This window comes from Brachyistius frenatus, unplaced genomic scaffold, assembly GCF_029030835.1.
Source record: "Brachyistius frenatus isolate BFR_SWC_R1_liver_20210118 unplaced genomic scaffold, ASM2903083v1 Contig_6, whole genome shotgun sequence".
NCBI classification, from domain to species: Eukaryota; Metazoa; Chordata; class Actinopteri; family Embiotocidae; genus Brachyistius; species Brachyistius frenatus.
This window is the reverse complement of record NW_027210605.1, coordinates 7298610-7316584: the sequence shown is the minus strand read 5'-3', so window position 1 is coordinate 7316584 and position 17975 is coordinate 7298610. Positions and strand designations below refer to the sequence as shown.

The following is a 17975-nucleotide window of genomic DNA, read 5'->3' as shown; positions in this document are numbered from 1 at the left end:
GAAGATGAGAAACCTGTTTTTTGATTACAACAGCATTTCGTTTTCTGATAATCTGTATACAGCTGTGCATTGATTTTTCAAATTTAAGCCACTATGTTCTTTGTCAGTAAAGAATTTTTAGAAACCGGGAGGTCTTTACCTGCAATAGTAAACTGGTAGTAATGTGTACTCGGTGAAGTTTGTGGTAAAGGGTATAATGATTTTGTTGATTTTTTTTTTTAACCATATATTTACAAACTATCCAACACGCTATTACTCAATTTATCCATTACCAATTTTAGTACCAATTTTATTATTATTAATGTATCACATTTTATCATTTTTGTCCATTTTTATTCTGCAAAGTAACAATTGCTGCTAAATAAATGTATTGTTGTAATCTTAACAATCATTACATTAATTATGGTAAAAAGGGCTCTTATTTCAAAATTGCACTAATAGCTGCAGTCATGTAAAACTTTTACTGGATTCTTTTTGTGATAAAAAGTAGTTACGATTACAAGTGTATATTTACACAAGATATTTAAACGGTGAATTTAATTTCTTTCAGATATGGCAAATTGGACGGAGGATTTTCCCTGAACAGGACCTCCCAGGTTAAACATTGTGATTAGCAAGCTCAGCCAATCAGAGGTTGTAGATTGTAGCCCTACTGCCACGATGAACCAATCATAGCGAAGAAGGCGGGGCTTGCACTCAGGAAGCTTAACCCAGGATAACACGAATATTGCGGCTGAGGAGACAAAATGTCTCCGCCTGCGCAATTTCACATTTCAAGTAACGCAAGTAACGAGTAAATTATATCAATACTTTTTTGTATTAATAACGAGTAACGTCCAGCTGGTACTTGTACGTGTCCCTCCACCGGCGCTTGACTGGACGCTCACCGCCTACACACTGCCCACTGGTTCAGGTGACAGCCTCAACAATCCGCTCCCCCTCCCCCCCTCCCCTCCCCTCGGAGATGTTGCTGTCTGTGGATGACAGAAGACCTGCAGGACCGAAACAGTTGTCTCCGCCGCTCTGTTAAGAAAGTAGAGACGCCGGGAAAACGAGATAAACCACCCTCCTACTAACTGCTCGGCTCTGAGGCTCGCTCATTTTAATCCACGAAGCTCAAGCGAGGAGATACGGAAGGCAACGGGCGAAGCTGACGTCAGCGTGAACTCGGTTCTCGCCAGAAACAGCGACAGCCTCGCTTCGGATGCAATGACAGACTCGGTTGTGGACAGCAAAGCGGAGGTTAAACAAGCCACGAAATATGTCAAAGAAACCGAAAACGTAGCGGAGAAATACTCCGCGTTGACCGTCAGCAAAAACAGCAGTGATGTGAATATGAACGTCGGGGAAATGCCCTCCGCAGCGTTCACCGCAGTCCCCACTCTGAAATCCGTCAAGAAGGTAAGAAACGTGATGCTCGCCGTCAGTCACAGCCATTGGACCAGAGACACTGCGCGCTGCAGGCAGGCACATGTGAGGAGGATAAACTCACGTTGATACGCAGTGTGCTGCAGTGAAGAGCCACTGTACGAGCAAGGCAGCAATGTCCTGTAGATTAGATTAAAAAAAAAAGGTCAAATTTGAATTTTCAGTCTCTAGTTATCAACTGAGATTTAAAAAAAAAAAAATGTTATTGAGCTTTAATGCAATGCTGGATGAGGGATCACTCCATCCCAAGTAAGGGTGTAAAGTGAAAATGTTTTATCTTTACCATTTAAAATACCTAGATTTAACTGAAGAATCTAAGGAGTCAGGCGAAGAGGGAAAGCTTTTTTTCATTGTCTCACCTGGGGTGTTTGACTAATCATAGCTTTTAGTGTTATTGCTTTGGTAAAAACATATAATTTTATAGGAACTTTCATTAAGAATGGATTATTCCTCAAACCTGCCTTCGTGTAGACTTCCTGTTTGTTTAAATTACAATGTCAGACATAATACCAACATCCTGTAGGTAGGGAACAACGACAAGCCAAGCTGAGCTCTTAAACTTCTGCTGTAAGGCCTCAGCAAAGTGAGGAAATACATGAGCTAACATACCTGAGCTTAGAGAGGGGGTCTCTACACTAAGTATCAGCATCAACTGCTGTCACACAGCTTCAATCTCTTTAAAGGTGTAGAAACATAGAAATCAAATCCAGATCACTTATATGATATTTAGTGAAGTCAGCCTTTGAATGATATCAGCCTTGAATTTGTTCAGGTGGGCGTGTGTGTGGGCATCGTCATGCTTAGTAATAGGAGCAGCTTTAAAACAAAGTTATAGCAGCACAAAGGTGCACCTGTGAGAAAAGGCCTTGCATTTCTTGGCTGTTATACAAAGGCACAAAACAAGAAGACGCTATTGAGGTGGCTTTTCACATCAGTACAGATCCACCACTGTGTTACAGCTGGCAACAAGCAGCGGAGAAATGTGAAACAGACAGCTGGTTAAAAGCTTCTTTTGTGTTTCTGAGAACACTGCAAAACCTGCTCCGATTTTGAAAAGATAACTTTTCAGACTTTTTTTTAATCTTACATTTTTTTTTCTGTTTTTTTTTTATTTATTTTTTTACTTAATATACTGTGAATCTCTTGATGTCACGTGTTATGATTAAAGCATAGTATTGTTAAGTTTTGGCAACTCTATTGTGAGACATTTGACATGCGTCAAGGTGACCTTTGACTTGTGACACCTGTACTTTTTACTGGTGCACTTTGCCTGCATTTGATAACATTTTGTCATGATTTTAAGAGCCCAAGCTTAATCCATACAACAGTGTACACCAACAGTATGCCCTTATATTAGCTTTACACCATTGAGTATTGCCATATATGTATGTCAAATTATTAAGAAAATGAAAATATCAGCACATAAATGTCTAACGAAGAGTATTTTATCTCTGTTTACTCCTTATTTCTTTAACATTAATGTATTTTAGTTGTTGTAGATATTTATCATCTCTAATGATACTGAGGCAAAAAAAAAAAATGTATTCACTGTTGATGTAATCTTGATACCAGCCTCATAATTGCAGCATCTCTTGGACTCTACATGACACATGCTGAGTTGGGCCCCACCTCCTGACTTTTTGCATATGATATATTATGTTAATCATGATTCTGTTGCCTTTTTCTTGCCTTATTATGTAATTTGAAATGTTTGTGACATCTTTCTGAAAGTTGGCTGACGTTGCCTTAAAACTCACTTAACAGAGTGAATCTGAATGAATACTGACTGAACTACACTTAGCTGAGTATTTGCTAAACAAAAATCTAAATTGCAAAATTAATAATTGACATTCATTTGAACCAACACCTAAGACAGTCTGAACCAAACAAAGAATGATGAGCTTTTCCAAACTGCTATTTGCAGTTGTTGTTGGTTGTATCATCAAGAAAAGACATTTGAATATAAATAGACATTTTGAAAGAGTAAATTCCTTTTTGTTTATCAAGACACTGTCTTAGATAATAAAAATATGAATCTCTTTTGTACAAAATGGAAGTCACTGCTCCCGAATATACAAATATGAATCTCTTTTGTACAGTCACGGTTTTTGTCTTGTTAGATTAGTGGCATTTGTAAATAAACTCCTTCAGTAAGTCTGTTTTTTACATGTATATGTCGACAAGAGGTGGACAAAATAACTGGAATAATAAAACGATCCTTTTTCCCAGCAGCAGGGCTCGTACACTACAGAATATTAGCTCAGACCCCCTGTCTGACACGGCAATAATGTGTGGACTGTGAGCCACCTCAGGGAGCCTGATTGAAAACATATTGGATGGTAGGAATGTGCACTGTGCTTATGAAAACAAAGCAGCGTGTTATGAATAAATGTGAGAGCCCGGTGTCAAACTGAGCCACCTGCTTACTTGAAAGAAATGAATTGGTAAAAAACAAAAAACTATTGCAAATGATTGGAAAAAAGATAAAACTCATTATAAAGCCCAGACAATTTCACACATTAACAAGTTGGATGTTTGTTGAACTGAGGAGGCAACTGCATTGTCACATAATCAAAGGAAAGATGCATTAAGTAAACATGCAATGCAAGAAATAAAAAATGAGTGTGTGACTGCAAGTGTTGGTGAGTCAAAGAACACCACTACTCGGCCTCCTCTCTCTCTGAATACATTCAGCAGTTATGCAATACGCCCCCTAGGAGTGGGACTCACTCACTGTGAATTTGTTCACGCATCATCATTTTTCTCTGATCCCCGTGGGCTGTTTTACATATATTCTGAAATGGGTTCCTACCTTATTTTTGCCATCTCATCTTGTTTGTCTGCCAACATTATGGAAGAGATTCATGAAGGTCAAATGCAGGTTTCCTCCCTTTGGCAAAATCAAATGTACAGCTCCTACAGTATGTGTAGTATTTAAAATGTGTGAAAACAGGAATCACTAGGGTTGTCCCACAGGTACAATCTGACCTGGAGACACTACAAATTTTCAATAAAGAAATTGAGATGAGGAAAATTTGGAAAATATTGCATTGACAAAATATACATTATGCATTTTTCATTGTGGAGTTTGAAGTCCAACGAGCTATATTTAGAAATAACACTGACAACAGCTTATTTCTCATGTTTATTGACAGCCTATCTGCCATAGTCTACACAAGTTACATACTGTGTTTGTTGAACAGTTATTATCAATGGAGGGGAAAAGTCACCATAAGCTGAGAAATATAACACATCCATACTGACTAGTTTCATTGTTTTCCAACTGTAGTCTCAGGTTTGCCCTCGGTATTTATGTAGGATCTCTCCAGTTTAATTACAGTATTTGTTATCAGCATTCTGAATTTCTTATTTCTTAATATTTACCTTCTCATGTTACAATTTTGGGAACAATATGATCATGTCAGTAAATAATTGCAAGACAGTAGCATTGTATTCCACTGTGTTTATAAAATGTGGCTGTGCATTATAAGTACAAGTTATAGTTTCTGCTAAAGGTCACATAGTTCTTGAGGAAGGATTAGCAAAGTGTATGTTTTTTTCACAACACTGTGTAATCAGTGATGCACGCGTTGATCTAAACAGGCGCCTTTGCAGACCAAAGGAAGTACATTGACCTTACAACTACACCTGAACATCTTTCTTTTGACTTGAACATTGCTTTGCAGTCTTGCACTCATTTAAATCTTTAACAAATTCTACAGGCCATGTGTCTTTGACTTGTTGAATGTCAGTACGGTATATGCAGATCTGTGAGGATTTAAGTTCAATGGTGCCTAGAGTACTTGTGGTGTCTGTTTGCCAAGTTGTTAGTGTCGCCTTATGTCATGCCCACATTGAGCCCTGACTGACAGTCACACTCTACAGCTTAAGTCAGTGACCTGGCCTGCTATCTAAGAGAGAAAGGGTATTTTTAGCTGTAGGATGGGACCGGATGGGACGCTTATTGATGCAGCAGAAGGCTAATGGGAACAGGGTTTAATTCCTCCTGTCAATCCCCTTTTATTTAGTAGTCCAAATCAGGAGCAAAGGCTGAAAGTAAAAGCTGCAGCAAATGTATTTTTGACATAGTACACATTTCTCGAATGTGCATCAGATCCTGTCCGGCTTTGCAAAATGTTCCGTCATTTGCTTTCCTAAGCGCTTAAAAAAAAAAAAAAAATCACCATTAAATGCAACCTACTGATTCTAGCAGCTGGTTGTCAAGGGCAGAACCAGAGAGACTGAAAGAGAGAGTGAGAGAGAGAGGCTCAGTCGGGATCGACCTCCTCTTTCTGTCTAGGCCTCTCTTTCTCTCTCACCAGGTTGGCCATTAGAAATCACGATAATAGGTGGGAACCTCCCCCCGGCTCTGCCTGGGAGTGTTCTGGGATAACAGCATCAGGGACACCTAGTACCATCACACAGAGGACACACAGGCACAGGGAGGTAGGCTGGAAAATTGGGAGAGACCAAGCATTGACTGGCAGCCATGGCACACAAACATGGGCACGGGAGAGAAAGGGTGAGTTGCTGCTAATGCATCACAGGGGACTTGTCTAGAATACTTATTCTTCCCACACACACGTGAGGCTGAGTAACTTTTCCTTGTCACAAGTTTTCTGTCTCCAATTTGCAGTTAAACGTTTTCTTTAACTTGCAACATAAACTTGAGTTGAAATTCAGTTAGAAGCACAATTTCTCCTCAAAAGACCAAGGTTATTCACACTATCCACCTTTGAGGCAGCTTTTTATGAGAGTAGCAGAAACATAATGCAGTAATGAAGTAATTCATCATTAATTAGATTAAACTCTTGTTTTCTTTAAAGCTGCCACCACGAGAGAAGGACTCTCTGCGTCTGATGTCTACGAATTGAGAAAGAACAATGCAGAAATTCAAGAATCTGTGCAAAATGTCTGCTGAATCCTCGAGAATCCAAACTGATGCAAAGTAAACATAAAAGTACTATTTTGCAAGCATATGAGATGGGCCACACTCTCAGTCATGAAGAGAGACATGCAGAGATCTCCTCAGTTTCCTGTGTTTCACAAGCTTCTTGAGTTTCCTTGTACTGACACATTAGGTTGTTTAGGCCCAGATGTCACTGCCCATAGAAAGAGGGATTTTGAGATATAAACATTTAGTGAATAAAGGTACTATTGTTTGAGGATTTTCTGCCACAGTTCGTCAGTTTAAATAAACTGAGATCAAAGCAGCATTTATGATTTTTAACAAGAAGTAGAAGTATTGTTATACATTTTTGCTAGTGGTCATATATTCTGCTGGTACTGGCCGTATGAACTCCATTCAATCAGCCTCAGCTTTCACTTATGTTTGTGTGGGGGCTTCGAGGCCACCCGTTGCACCCAGCTGTGAGGTTACAAAATATTCTCTCAGCATTTTGTTTGATACTGGACAGAATTTCTGTACATTTTGTGTTGATTCAATGTGGTGGCATTACTCTTTAATGTCATAGTCAACAATACTAGTCTTTACCTGTAAGATCACTGTTGTTGGTCTGGCATTCGTGTGTTTCCGGATTCATCATCTGTGTTGTGTCAACTCTGTCGGCCTGCTCGTTAGTTTGTCGTGCAAACAAACGATATGGACATTTAAAATAAGAGCACAATGAAGTGTCAATGTACTGTCACATTGAATGAAGACATTTGAAAGTATGCATACTGAATATTGAAGAAAGCGAACGATGCTGTGTGAAGATCTTTCCTGCTAATTGACTGTAACCATGCATTATAACACCACCATTATAGAGAGGTCAAATAATCAGTAATTGAAAAACCTAAACTACAAGAAAGCCTTTAAAAGGATGTCATGAGTTTTGAACATACTCAACCCATAAAAGCACATGTAGAACACACTCCAAAACATTTTCACTCAACAGTCGGACAGAATGAAGACACCAAGGACAGTACACAGGAAAAAGTAATAAAATAAAAAGCTTCAAACCCTCCTACATTGACAATAAGTGTGATTGCATGACATTATGCAATATTATGACATAATGTAGTGTTGTGAGAAAGACAAGCGGCACAACATCAAAGGGTGATCAGGGATTTTAACACTAACCCACCCAAAACATTGGTATTCTTGGAAAGGCAGACAAAAAGACAAGTATATAACTGGTGCCTTCACAGCATCGCATCAGGCTTTTATCAAGGTTGAGGCATCATTACTTTTTAATGTTTTATTTTAAATGGAAGGTAATGTTAATACTTCAACATCTTCTTAAACTTCCGGTAGCAGATCTGCTGCCATCATCAGTCAAGAGTGATATACAGGTCAGTCAAATTTCTAAGAATAGGGTCTAAAATTAAAGGACATCACAATAATGCCAAAGACTTGATAGACTTAAATCTATAATATTTTACTAAATGCTGGGCTAGAAACTAGCCAAGCTGTGCTGTGATCCAATTTATGTGTTTCCAGGTCCTTGATCTTGGGCCCTTTGAAGGGTTGGAATGACACAATGAATCATAACCAACAACAACTGAGGCCTGTGTATTTTAACAAAGCATAAATCACAGAGCAGGAGGGAGCATCTAAAAATAGGCGTCTGCTCCCTTCTTCCTGATCCACCTGTGATTTACTGAAACAAGCTGATTTCCTTTTTGAGAGAACGGTTTTAATGGCTGAAACAGCACAATGAGTCCAAATATAAACTAACTGTGAACTCATTACGTAAAGCATATGTCATCGCTGTTTTGTGTGATGACGATGGCCCTTTTTGTTCCTCCGACTGTCAATTTCATTGTTGACACTTATTCAGTAGCTACGTACAAGAAAAAAACAAACTCTAATGTTTGGATTGTTTTGCATGTTGTGTTTTTGTTGTTTAGATCCAGTTTGCGAATACAGAGGACAAACAGGAATTCAGTAAGTACCCGACCAAGGCGGGCCGCCGCTCCCTCTCACGGTCCATCTCGCAGTCCTCCACAGACAGCTACAGCTCAGGTACAGCTTATCTCATCAGAGTTTCACTTCACACCCATGAAATGTTAAAACTAAATAGTTTGTCTGGTCAAACAGAAATAATTACCAATGAATTTCATACATATATCTTTCAAAGTGCACCTACTGTAACATCCATAAATACAACACATATGCAGCGCACTGGTACATGCAAGTTTATGTCTATAAACGCACACATACAGCAAATACATAGGCAAACGAGCTCCAGCTTTTACACAATGGGTTCGCAGTATAGATTTCAGAATTGGATCTTTTACATGCTTTATCACAAAGTGACCTTCCATGTTCTCCATTTCCCAGCTGCGTCCTACACCGACAGCTCCGATGATGAAACCTCCCCCCGGGACAAAGCCCAGGTCAACACCCACGGCAGCAGCGACTTCTGCGTGAAGAACATCAAACAGGCTGAATTTGGCCGCAGAGAAATTGAAATTGCAGAACAAGGTATATTGAACCTCACCGGCACAGTGTGAGCATTCAAAGACTTCTGAATTTCTTTCCATCGTTAAATATAAAATAGGACACAACATGAGGATAAATGCCTTTTGATTAATCAGTCTCTGCACTTTGATCAAAGTGGACTTGAATGTGGAATTCCTTTTTCCACTCGGGTAGAGTAGATGCTGTAGGAATTTTAGAAGCGGGTTTCACAGATTCTCTGTGGTTTAATTATGATATAGTCAAATAATAGACTTGCCATCATTTCCATTCAAACAGGGAGAGGTTTGAGCTACCTGTTGTGACTTTGTTCCCAGATACTGCGTGTATCACATTGCATCTGTCTAGCTGTATAGACGCTATTTGATAAAGGCCCTCTCCTCCTGATTTCAAAACAGTTTTTGACCCAAAGCCGGGGCAGTGTCAGTGTTTATTCTGGAAACATGATCAGACTTCTTTCCCTCAGTCCTATTCATCATTTGTTAAATGGGTTCTTTTCTTCTCAACTCTCATCATGAGCTTGTGGGTTTTGTGGACTCTCTCTTCTCTCCCCTGTCTCTCTGGCTGTTTACACTGCCCATGTGAGCAGTAAGTAGTCATGAGCGAGGACAAGTGTTCTTCAGGCTTAAAGCCTAGGTGGCAACAGCTGTTGCTGACATTGTTGTTCAGTCATTCGACATTTTACAGCCATTTACTTCACATCCACTTTGTACAAAGGGTTTGTCATTCTTCGCTCTCCCAAAACAAAACTTGACCTTTATGTCCTTTCAGTTACATTTAACTGGTGCTCAATCTGTTTCCCCTCAGACATGTCTGCCCTGATCTCCTTGAGGAAGAGAGCCCAGGGGGAGAAGCCACTCGCTGGGGCGAAGATAGTAGGCTGTACCCATATCACTGCTCAGACCGCTGTACGTCCTCCCATCCCATTCACTGCAGGTGCCTTTGATGTTATGTTTTTCTCTTCTTAGCTCCGCTACCTTCTTAAGTATCTGCCTATTCCATTGTTCCCTCTTAGGTTCTGATTGAAACCCTGGTAGCCCTCGGAGCTCAATGTCGCTGGACTGCCTGTAACATCTACTCCACTCAGAATGAGGTGGCTGCTGCTCTTGCTGAGACAGGTGAGATCCTCTCCCGGTTTTACATGTGGAAACTTTTCATGCGGGCAACATGGAACCAATAAGGGCACTATTATCATGTACTATCAGGGTTTTCATGGTTTGTGGAGGCAAATTGGAAAAATTATATGTATTTCTATTACTTGAAAATCCCTTATTTAACTGTCTAAAAACCCCAAAAGTGGTTTTGATTCTGTTTAAATATTTTGGAAAGGAATCTTGAGACAACATCAATCAATTTGCACCTCTCCTCTCACTGTCTAATGCACACTAATGGACCTGTTGCTCATGCTGTCTTTGCACTTAGTGTGTGGGCTTTGTTCCCTGCAGGGGTACCTGTGTTTGCATGGAAGGGTGAATCAGAGGATGACTTCTGGTGGTGCATCGATCGCTGTGTCAACACTGAGGGCTGGCAGGCCAATATGGTATCAACTGGACATGATCAATTTAACACCAACGTTAATGTCTGTTCTTGTTTTGGAGGTTATCTTTAATGCTGTTTACTCTGATTTGTTTCTCATAGATCTTGGATGACGGTGGAGATTTAACCCACTGGGTGTACAAGAAGTATCCCAGTGTCTTCAAAAAAGTGCGGGGCATTGTGGAGGAGAGTGTCACCGGGGTTCACAGGTGAGATGGGACTTGGATCTGATGGGGTTGGAAGTTTTAACGTAAGTGGAAATTTGAGAAAAAATGTTTGAGGGAGAGCCTGTGTCTGTTTTTGTATTCAATTTCCTCTCTGGTAACATTTTGACTTGTGGGACACAGGCACCCTATTTGATGTTGATGTTAAAATGTTGACGTTGGCCACAGCTATGACTGTTGGCAGTAATTGCAAAAATGATAAGAATAAGACCCAGGTTGTGTCCCTCTTTTAGCTACTGAAAAATCACAGCATTGACACATTTGTGCCATAGCTAATGGCGGCTATAGCTATATGATGGCCATTTTGTGTCCTGGGATCTTTAGTCCCTGAGCTAGAAGTAAACCAAGCTCTTAGCTAAACCAGTTCCTGAGGAGTGACAAATACTGTGTCAGCAGAAGCAGTATCAAATGCAGTTATACAAGTCATATAAGTATTAATTCACACTTACATTGCGGATTGAAAAGGTCACTGGCCTGATTTGACTGAAGTCTATTTAAGAAACACGACAGAGCTTGGCCGCTTGTCACCGCATCTCTACGTGTACAACTCTCAATGGACTCAATTAGCCAGACGCTCCGGAAAGTGTAAGGTCACACAGGAGTGATCTCAGTGTGTGTGAATATGTGCGAGTGTTGTCTGTCTGAACATGTTTCCCCATGTGGCCTCTCAGATTGTACCAGTTGTCCAAGGCTGGCAAGTTGTGTGTCCCTGCAATGAACGTCAATGACTCAGTTACCAAGCAGAAATTTGACAACCTTTACTGCTGCCGTGAATCTATCCTGGATGGGTGAGGAGAATTAATCATTGACAAAGCTTGATTGTTTTTTTTTTATCATGTGAAAGATGGTCCGAGGTGGTCATAATGTGTCATTGTCTGTGTCTCTGCCAGCTTGAAGAGGACCACAGATATAATGTTTGGAGGAAAACAAGTCGTTGTGTGTGGTTATGGAGAGGTTAATCATAATTTAATTAAAAAAGTTATTTCTTTAGAATGACTGGATTGTCACTGGTGCAGCAGACCTTTTAACTGCCTTGTCGTGTGGTCCATAGGTGGGGAAAGGCTGCTGCACTGCTCTAAAAGCCCTTGGAGCCATAGTTTGCATCACAGAGATTGACCCCATCTGTGCCCTGCAGGCATGGTGAGTCACTAACATTATTATTCAGCTCTGCTCTGAAGGTAAATGTTCTCCCCTAGCTTTTGTCATTATATTGTGCGTTAAATCATCTATAATGTCAAACAATCACGATATTATTACGTGTTTTAAGCGATTTTCACTCTGTCTTGCTCCACACAGCATGGATGGCTTCCGAGTGGTCAAGCTGAGTGAGGTCATTCGGCAGATGGACGTGGTGATAACTTGTACTGGTACTGTGCCCCATGCAGTGACATTCATTACTTCTGCTTTGATAATCCCAGTGTTTCCAGCATACAAATGCACGTCTCACTTATATATTCCAGTCTAGGTCTCTGGGTGAAAACCACACTTTTCATCTAAAAACTCATATGCTATTTGAGAGCAATCTCGATGCCAATTTACTTATTTAATAAGTTATAACAGAAACAGATTTTCAAATTTCATATTCACCCTGTGCAATTACGGCTTACTCCCACTATGACAACACAGGACTGTTCTTTTTCTTTGAATATAGGCAACAAGAACGTCGTCACCAGAGAGCAGCTTGACCGAATGAAGAACGGCTGCATTGTCTGCAATATGGGACATTCCAATACAGAGATTGATGTGGTAATGTATTTTGTAAATGCCTGCATCTGATTTTCTACTTAAATTGATAGTATTATTTTAAGAAAGCACAAAAAAACCCCGCACAACAGTGGATTCAAAGGCGTCTCAAGTAATACTCTGAATATAAGAGGGAGGGAGCCTAAAACTGCAAAAAAAATTGAAAGATTATAAGAAGCCTAGCGTGTATACGAATACAGGCACTAAATGTCATATAAAACATGGAAAAGAGTTGGTGCAAAAAACAAAAATCCTGTTCTGTGTTCTTTGAAATCACATTTTATCTAGACTCTTCAAAAATGGCTTCATATCTAATTCCTCATTTAACCTTCTCTGGCTCTAAATTCCAAATTTAGAAAAATCCAGGATATCTGCCTCTGAAAGAGAAACTTCTCTAATCTCTTTAATAAAACATATCTGCTCAGTTCCTGTGCATTTAAAAGAAAAGACTGGATGATTCCTTTTCATGAAATGTGCTGCTACTGGATAGATCTCTTTTAGTTGTATCTTAAAGGGCTTTCAAGTACTGCTATTCTGTTTTTAAGTCCTCTTGATGTTAAGTATGTCCACATAGAAGGCACACATGGACATGTCTTCTACCGGTATTTACTTCTTATATCCGCAGGCAAGTCTGCGCAGCCCTGAGCTGACCTGGGAGAGGGTTCGCTCTCAGGTTGACCACATCATCTGGCCCGATGGAAAGAGGGTTGTGCTGCTGGCAGAGGTAATGTCCCATTACAACCCTACAAAACTGTGTCCTTAAAAATCTAAGATAACGGCTTGTGATACCACACTTAAAAAACAAAACGTGCCTTTTAAGTGTGGTATGACAACATGGTGCATTTATTTAGTTTCTGTGTATTTCATATGCTGTATGTCTTTTTTTTTTTATTCCTCAGGGTCGCCTCTTAAATCTGAGCTGCTCCACAGTGCCTACGTTTGTGTTGTCCATCACAGCTACAACTCAGGTTGGTAGTTTTGTCCTGCAGGGCATGTCATCTCCTGACATTGCTTGTGAGTGTTGTAGCCATTGTGTTGTGTGTGTTGTCTGTAGGCCCTGGCCCTGATTGAGTTGTTCAATGCTCCAGAAGGACGCTACAAACAGGATGTGTATCTCCTGCCCAAGAAAATGGGTAAGAATCAGTTTTGTTTAACAGAAATGTATCTTCTTTACTTTGTCTGATAAATGATGATAGACAGTATGTAACTGTGTATTGAAAGAGTGCACTTTTAAGGTTGTGCAGTGTGGTCAGTTTGCACTGCGTCACTTAAATGTTGCTCATTGTTGCCACCTCATGGCTTTGTCTGTAAATTACATCATATAGTGAACCACAAATGACGTGCACTTCATCCAGACAGAGTGGATTTTAATCTATCTCTTTCTTCCAGACGAGTATGTGGCCAGTTTGCACCTACCAAACTTTGATGCCCACCTGACCGAGCTGTCTGACGAGCAGGCCAAGTACATGGGCCTCAACAAGAATGGCCCCTTTAAGCCTAATTATTACAGGTAGGTCTCACACTGGTTTATATATTTTGCAATCATTTATTATCTACTGGCCCTTATGTTTGCACTACAGCGTGTTAGTGTTATAAACTGGTCAAATCTACATGTGTATGGTAACACTGTATTTTGTTCACAGGTATTAATGAGAATGCCTGATCCTCAACGCAGTTACCCTGGGATAAACAGAGATATCTATTTTATTTTCTAAATTGCTACAAAATGGAGGAATTATTTTACTTATGCTGAATGTAACTTATTAATAGCACTTAAGAAGTAGAGTTAAATATATATATATCTATATATATATAAAAAGAGTAAGACATGTAGAAAACATATAATGTATTACCAACTAACATTTTACATGTCTTGTCATGTGTTCAAAGAAAACCCTACTTGCATGCTTTGATGTGTATGTATGTATTTAGGTGCTACTGATTAAGTTACTAGATCGCAGAGCTGTTGATTTATTTGTTTACCCTATTTACGCACAGTGCCAAATGATGGCCGCAAGAATGAAACTGAAGGGACCCTTTAAGTTTTGTCTGTCAGTGACATCAAGACTTTATGAGTACATTCCATGAGCCAGAGTTTAGGCTGCGCCAAAACAAAGTCTGTATTACAATGTACGTTATTTTAGAAATGTTTGTTTTATATGCGTTAAATGATCTCACTGAATGGTATCTGCATACATGCCCTAAAAGGTAACATCCAGTCACCCATTTTATTACAACAAACTATAGCGATGAAATATAGCACTCATTATATAAACAATATCAACGAATGTTGTTTATTTCAAGAATTTATAATAGTCTGTGAATGTCTGAGTACATTTTAAATTCCTGACCTGTGGAGTTGGCAGCCAACACTCACCCTAAAATGATCATAAAACACTCAGAGCTTCTCCTCAATCAACGCAGAGCAATGTAATTGTGCTAACAACAGATTAAGATGTTTTATTACATCTTGGACTGCAGTACATAATAAGATGTATGAATTCCCAAAAAAGGAAGTTGGAAAACATTTAGAAGAAGAGCCTGTAACTGGCCTCATTTACCACCAAGCTTCCATTTGCTCACTTAAAGTCAAACAGATCTGCCTCGCTGAAGAACTTTTTGACTGGATAATGCCTTTAAGGCCATGGTATGAATGTGCCTTTTAAATTAAATGCACCAAGTAAATATCAGCACTGACCTTAATTAAATGAATCATTCCTTTTTGTAAAATTACATGTATTAGTGGTGCATTTACTGTCTTCCTTCCACTGCTTCTGGTAGTTACTGTAACTCTAATGTATGAGCTGTGTTGAGAAAAAAATATTAGGCTTTATGTCTGGCATATGATTGTCGCTGTCTTAATTTGATCCAACGGGGTCACCTAAAGTAATATTTCATGTGATCAAAATTACATAAGTGTATGCTATATATGTAAATGAATGCATTAAATCAGCAATAAAGCAACTCTTTTTAACGGAGAAAAGGAACTCTAGACATATCAAAGTGTGTTTGAACTGAGAAAAATGAAACCGCAGAATGAAAGACAGAAGCTTTTGTGGTTTGGTAGTGATATATTTTCCATTATTTTGGGAATAAAGCTGACTTTCATGGCTGCTTACACTTCCACATGCCTCCCTTAATGTGCCTTACCGCTACATTCTCGACACTGTGTTCTCTCACAGTCAGACCTGCTGGCTGAGCGTCAAACTGCTGTAGAATATTCACCGGCCTTCACCCACCAGGTCAGCTGCATTAGTTTGTAATATTAACAGTACAGTCACTGAGCTCGGAGGAGAAGAGGGAGGGCCCGGGAGCATTCTGGCAACAAAACGATATAAGCAACGGGCCTGAGTCAGTCCAGGCATGAGTTCAAGAAGACAGCAGGGAAAAAGCTGATACGAAGGGAATGACTCAGGGGGATCCTTCTGTACTTCTGACCAACAGAGAGATCATCACTAAGAGTAAGTAGCAACAATTATCAGAATATAAACATATGTGGATACAAATTTTGATTAAGATTTATTACTGTTATGTCTGTGATGGTGTAGGATGTATTCTCGGATTATTTTAATCCACTTGTTCCTGAAAAGATTATATTAAAACATACCCGTACCAATGCTGCTTTTAATGGTATTTACTAAGCATTGATGGTAGAAAAATGTACCCCTCCCCCCTCCAGCTATGTGGCCTTTATTGACACAGAGAGGATCATTGGAGATGCTGCCAAGAACCAAGTTGTCATGAACCCCACCAACACAGTCTCTGATGCCAAACGCCTCATTGGAAGAAAGTTCACCCACCCAGTTGTCCAGTCTGACATGAAACTCTGGCCCTTCAAGGTGATCAGTGATAACGGAAAGCCCAAAGTCGAGGTGGAATATAAAGGGGAGACGAAGGCGATCTATCCTGAGGAAATTTCCTTCATGGTCCTAGTAAAAAATTAAGGAGATAGCTGGGGCCTACCTCGGACAGAGAGTGTCTAACGCAGTCACCACAGTGCCAGCGTATTTCAGCGATTCACAGAGGCAAGCCACCAAGGACGCTGCGTTCATCTCTGGGCTAAATGTTCTCAGAATCACTAATGAGCCCACAGCAGCAGCCATTGCCTATGGCCTGGATAAAGGTTAAAGAGCAGAGCGCAATGTGCTCATCTTCGATCTAGGTGGAGGAACCTTTGATTTATTCATCCTGACCATTGAGGACGGCATCTTTGAGGTGAAAGCCACTGCATGAGACACACACCTTGGAGGGGAAGACTTTGACAATCGAATGGTCAACCATTTTGGAGAGGAAATTAAGAGAAAGAACAAGAAGGACATCAGCCGGAGTAAGAGAGCAGTGAGGAGACTGTGTACTGCTTGTGAGAGAGCCAAGAGGACCTTGTCCTCCAGCACCCAGGCGAGCATTGAGATTGACTCTCTGTTTGAGGGAATTGACTTTACACCTCCATGACAAGGGCTCGGTTTGAGGAGCTCAACTCAGAATTTTTTTTAGGGTAACACTGGAGCCAATTGAGAAAGCCCTGCAAGACGCTGCGCTGGACAAGTCTGAGATCCATGAAATTATCCTGGTTGGTGGCTCCACAAGAATTCCCAAAATCCAGAAGCTCTTGCAGGACTTTTTCAGTGGCAGAGAACTGAACAAGAGCATCAACCCAGATGAGGCTGTGGCCTACGGTGCAGCAGTCCAGGCTGATATCCTCATGAGGGACACTTCAGAGAACGTCCAAGATTTGCTGCTGCTACTGGACGTGGCTCCCCTCTCTCTGGGCATTGAAACCGCTGGTGCCGCTATGACACCTCTAATCAAACGAAACACCACAATCCCCACCAAGCACACTCAGATCTTCTCCCCATACTCAGATAGTCAGCCAGGTGTGCTGATTCAGGTGTATGACGGCGAGAGAGCCATGACCAAAGACAACAACCTTACGGGAAAGTTCTGCTCTGACAAACTCAGGAGGGGCTTCACAGGAACACAAACAGTGGTGTGGAATGTATGCAAGTACATTTATCCAGGTACTATACTTACATTTCTTACTTAAATATAATTTAAGGTACTTCTGCATGATCAAGTTTCAAATGTATGATCATTTATATTTGTACTTCACTACATTACATTACGACTGTTTTATTTTATAATTTATTCGTCAGTTACAAATAAAGGCTCTGCAAATCCACACAGGTTGTTTTCAGTTCAATTTAAAGAATATATCTATAATCATGTGCTTGTTGATAGGAGTTGTAATTAAATACCAATTGTCACCAAACTTGGAACTAATATATCATATCAGTGAAAGTTGTGGATAAGATTGATGTCAATCAAGAGTTTTAACACGGTCCTTGGAGAGGTCTGACAAGTGAAATGGGTGAGCAGGATTTATATACCTTTATCTGAAAATTCCAATTTACTGCTTTATTCCTGTTAAAAAAAATAGTTCAACCGATCAAGAGATATCTAATTGTTTACTACCACACATTTTTATTCCATGTCAAAACCCTCATGCCTACATTACCCACAATGCAAAGTTCCCGCCTACAGTTAGGTTGGACATCCAGGTGCTATTAGGAGCTAATGCAGCCTCCAGCAGAGATGAGGGGTGGACTGCAGAGGTCTGGTAT

At 40.2% G+C, this 17975-nt stretch overlaps 2 protein-coding genes across 3 annotated transcripts; both read left to right on the top strand.

The window, feature by feature from the left end:
- Window positions 1-795: 795 nt before the first annotated feature.
- On the top strand, window positions 796-15478 carry ahcyl1 (adenosylhomocysteinase-like 1). 2 transcript variants are annotated; one of them, XM_069688928.1, is made up of 17 exons: window positions 798-1401; window positions 8281-8395; window positions 8714-8857; window positions 9659-9759; window positions 9867-9969; window positions 10297-10391; window positions 10490-10596; window positions 11283-11399; window positions 11502-11565; window positions 11663-11751; window positions 11908-11978; window positions 12263-12357; window positions 12980-13078; window positions 13254-13322; window positions 13409-13487; window positions 13744-13864; window positions 13998-15478. In XM_069688928.1, the coding sequence occupies exons 1-17, from the start codon at window positions 1210-1212 to the stop codon at window positions 14002-14004; spliced, it is 1668 nt and encodes a 555-aa protein (XP_069545029.1). In that variant the 5' UTR covers window positions 798-1209; the 3' UTR covers window positions 14005-15478. The 2 variants fall into 2 exon arrangements, with proteins under 2 accessions (XP_069545030.1, XP_069545029.1); XM_069688929.1 differs by lacking the exon at window positions 13998-15478 and having other exon boundaries at window positions 796-1401; window positions 13744-13868.
- Window positions 15479-15552: 74 nt separating this feature from the next.
- On the top strand, window positions 15553-17398 carry hspa1b (heat shock protein family A (Hsp70) member 1B). Its single transcript, XM_069689174.1, is given in 4 exon segments — window positions 15553-16289; window positions 16291-16795; window positions 16798-16838; window positions 16841-17398. Coding segments are annotated over 4 exon segments (1392 nt in total). The 5' UTR covers window positions 15553-16001.
- Window positions 17399-17975: the final 577 nt, after the last annotated feature.

Bases quoted from the DNA above. Each gene is read 5' to 3' on its own strand.
- ahcyl1 (XM_069688928.1), top strand. From the start codon at position 1,210: ATGACAGACTCGGTTGTGGACAGCAAAGCGGAGGTTAAACAAGCCACG. The intron at 11,400-11,501 runs GTGAGGAGAATT...TGTCTCTGCCAG, and splicing joins CGTGAATCTATCCTGGATGG to CTTGAAGAGGACCACAGATA. The intron at 11,752-11,907 runs GTGAGTCACTAA...TGCTCCACACAG, and splicing joins ATCTGTGCCCTGCAGGCATG to CATGGATGGCTTCCGAGTGG.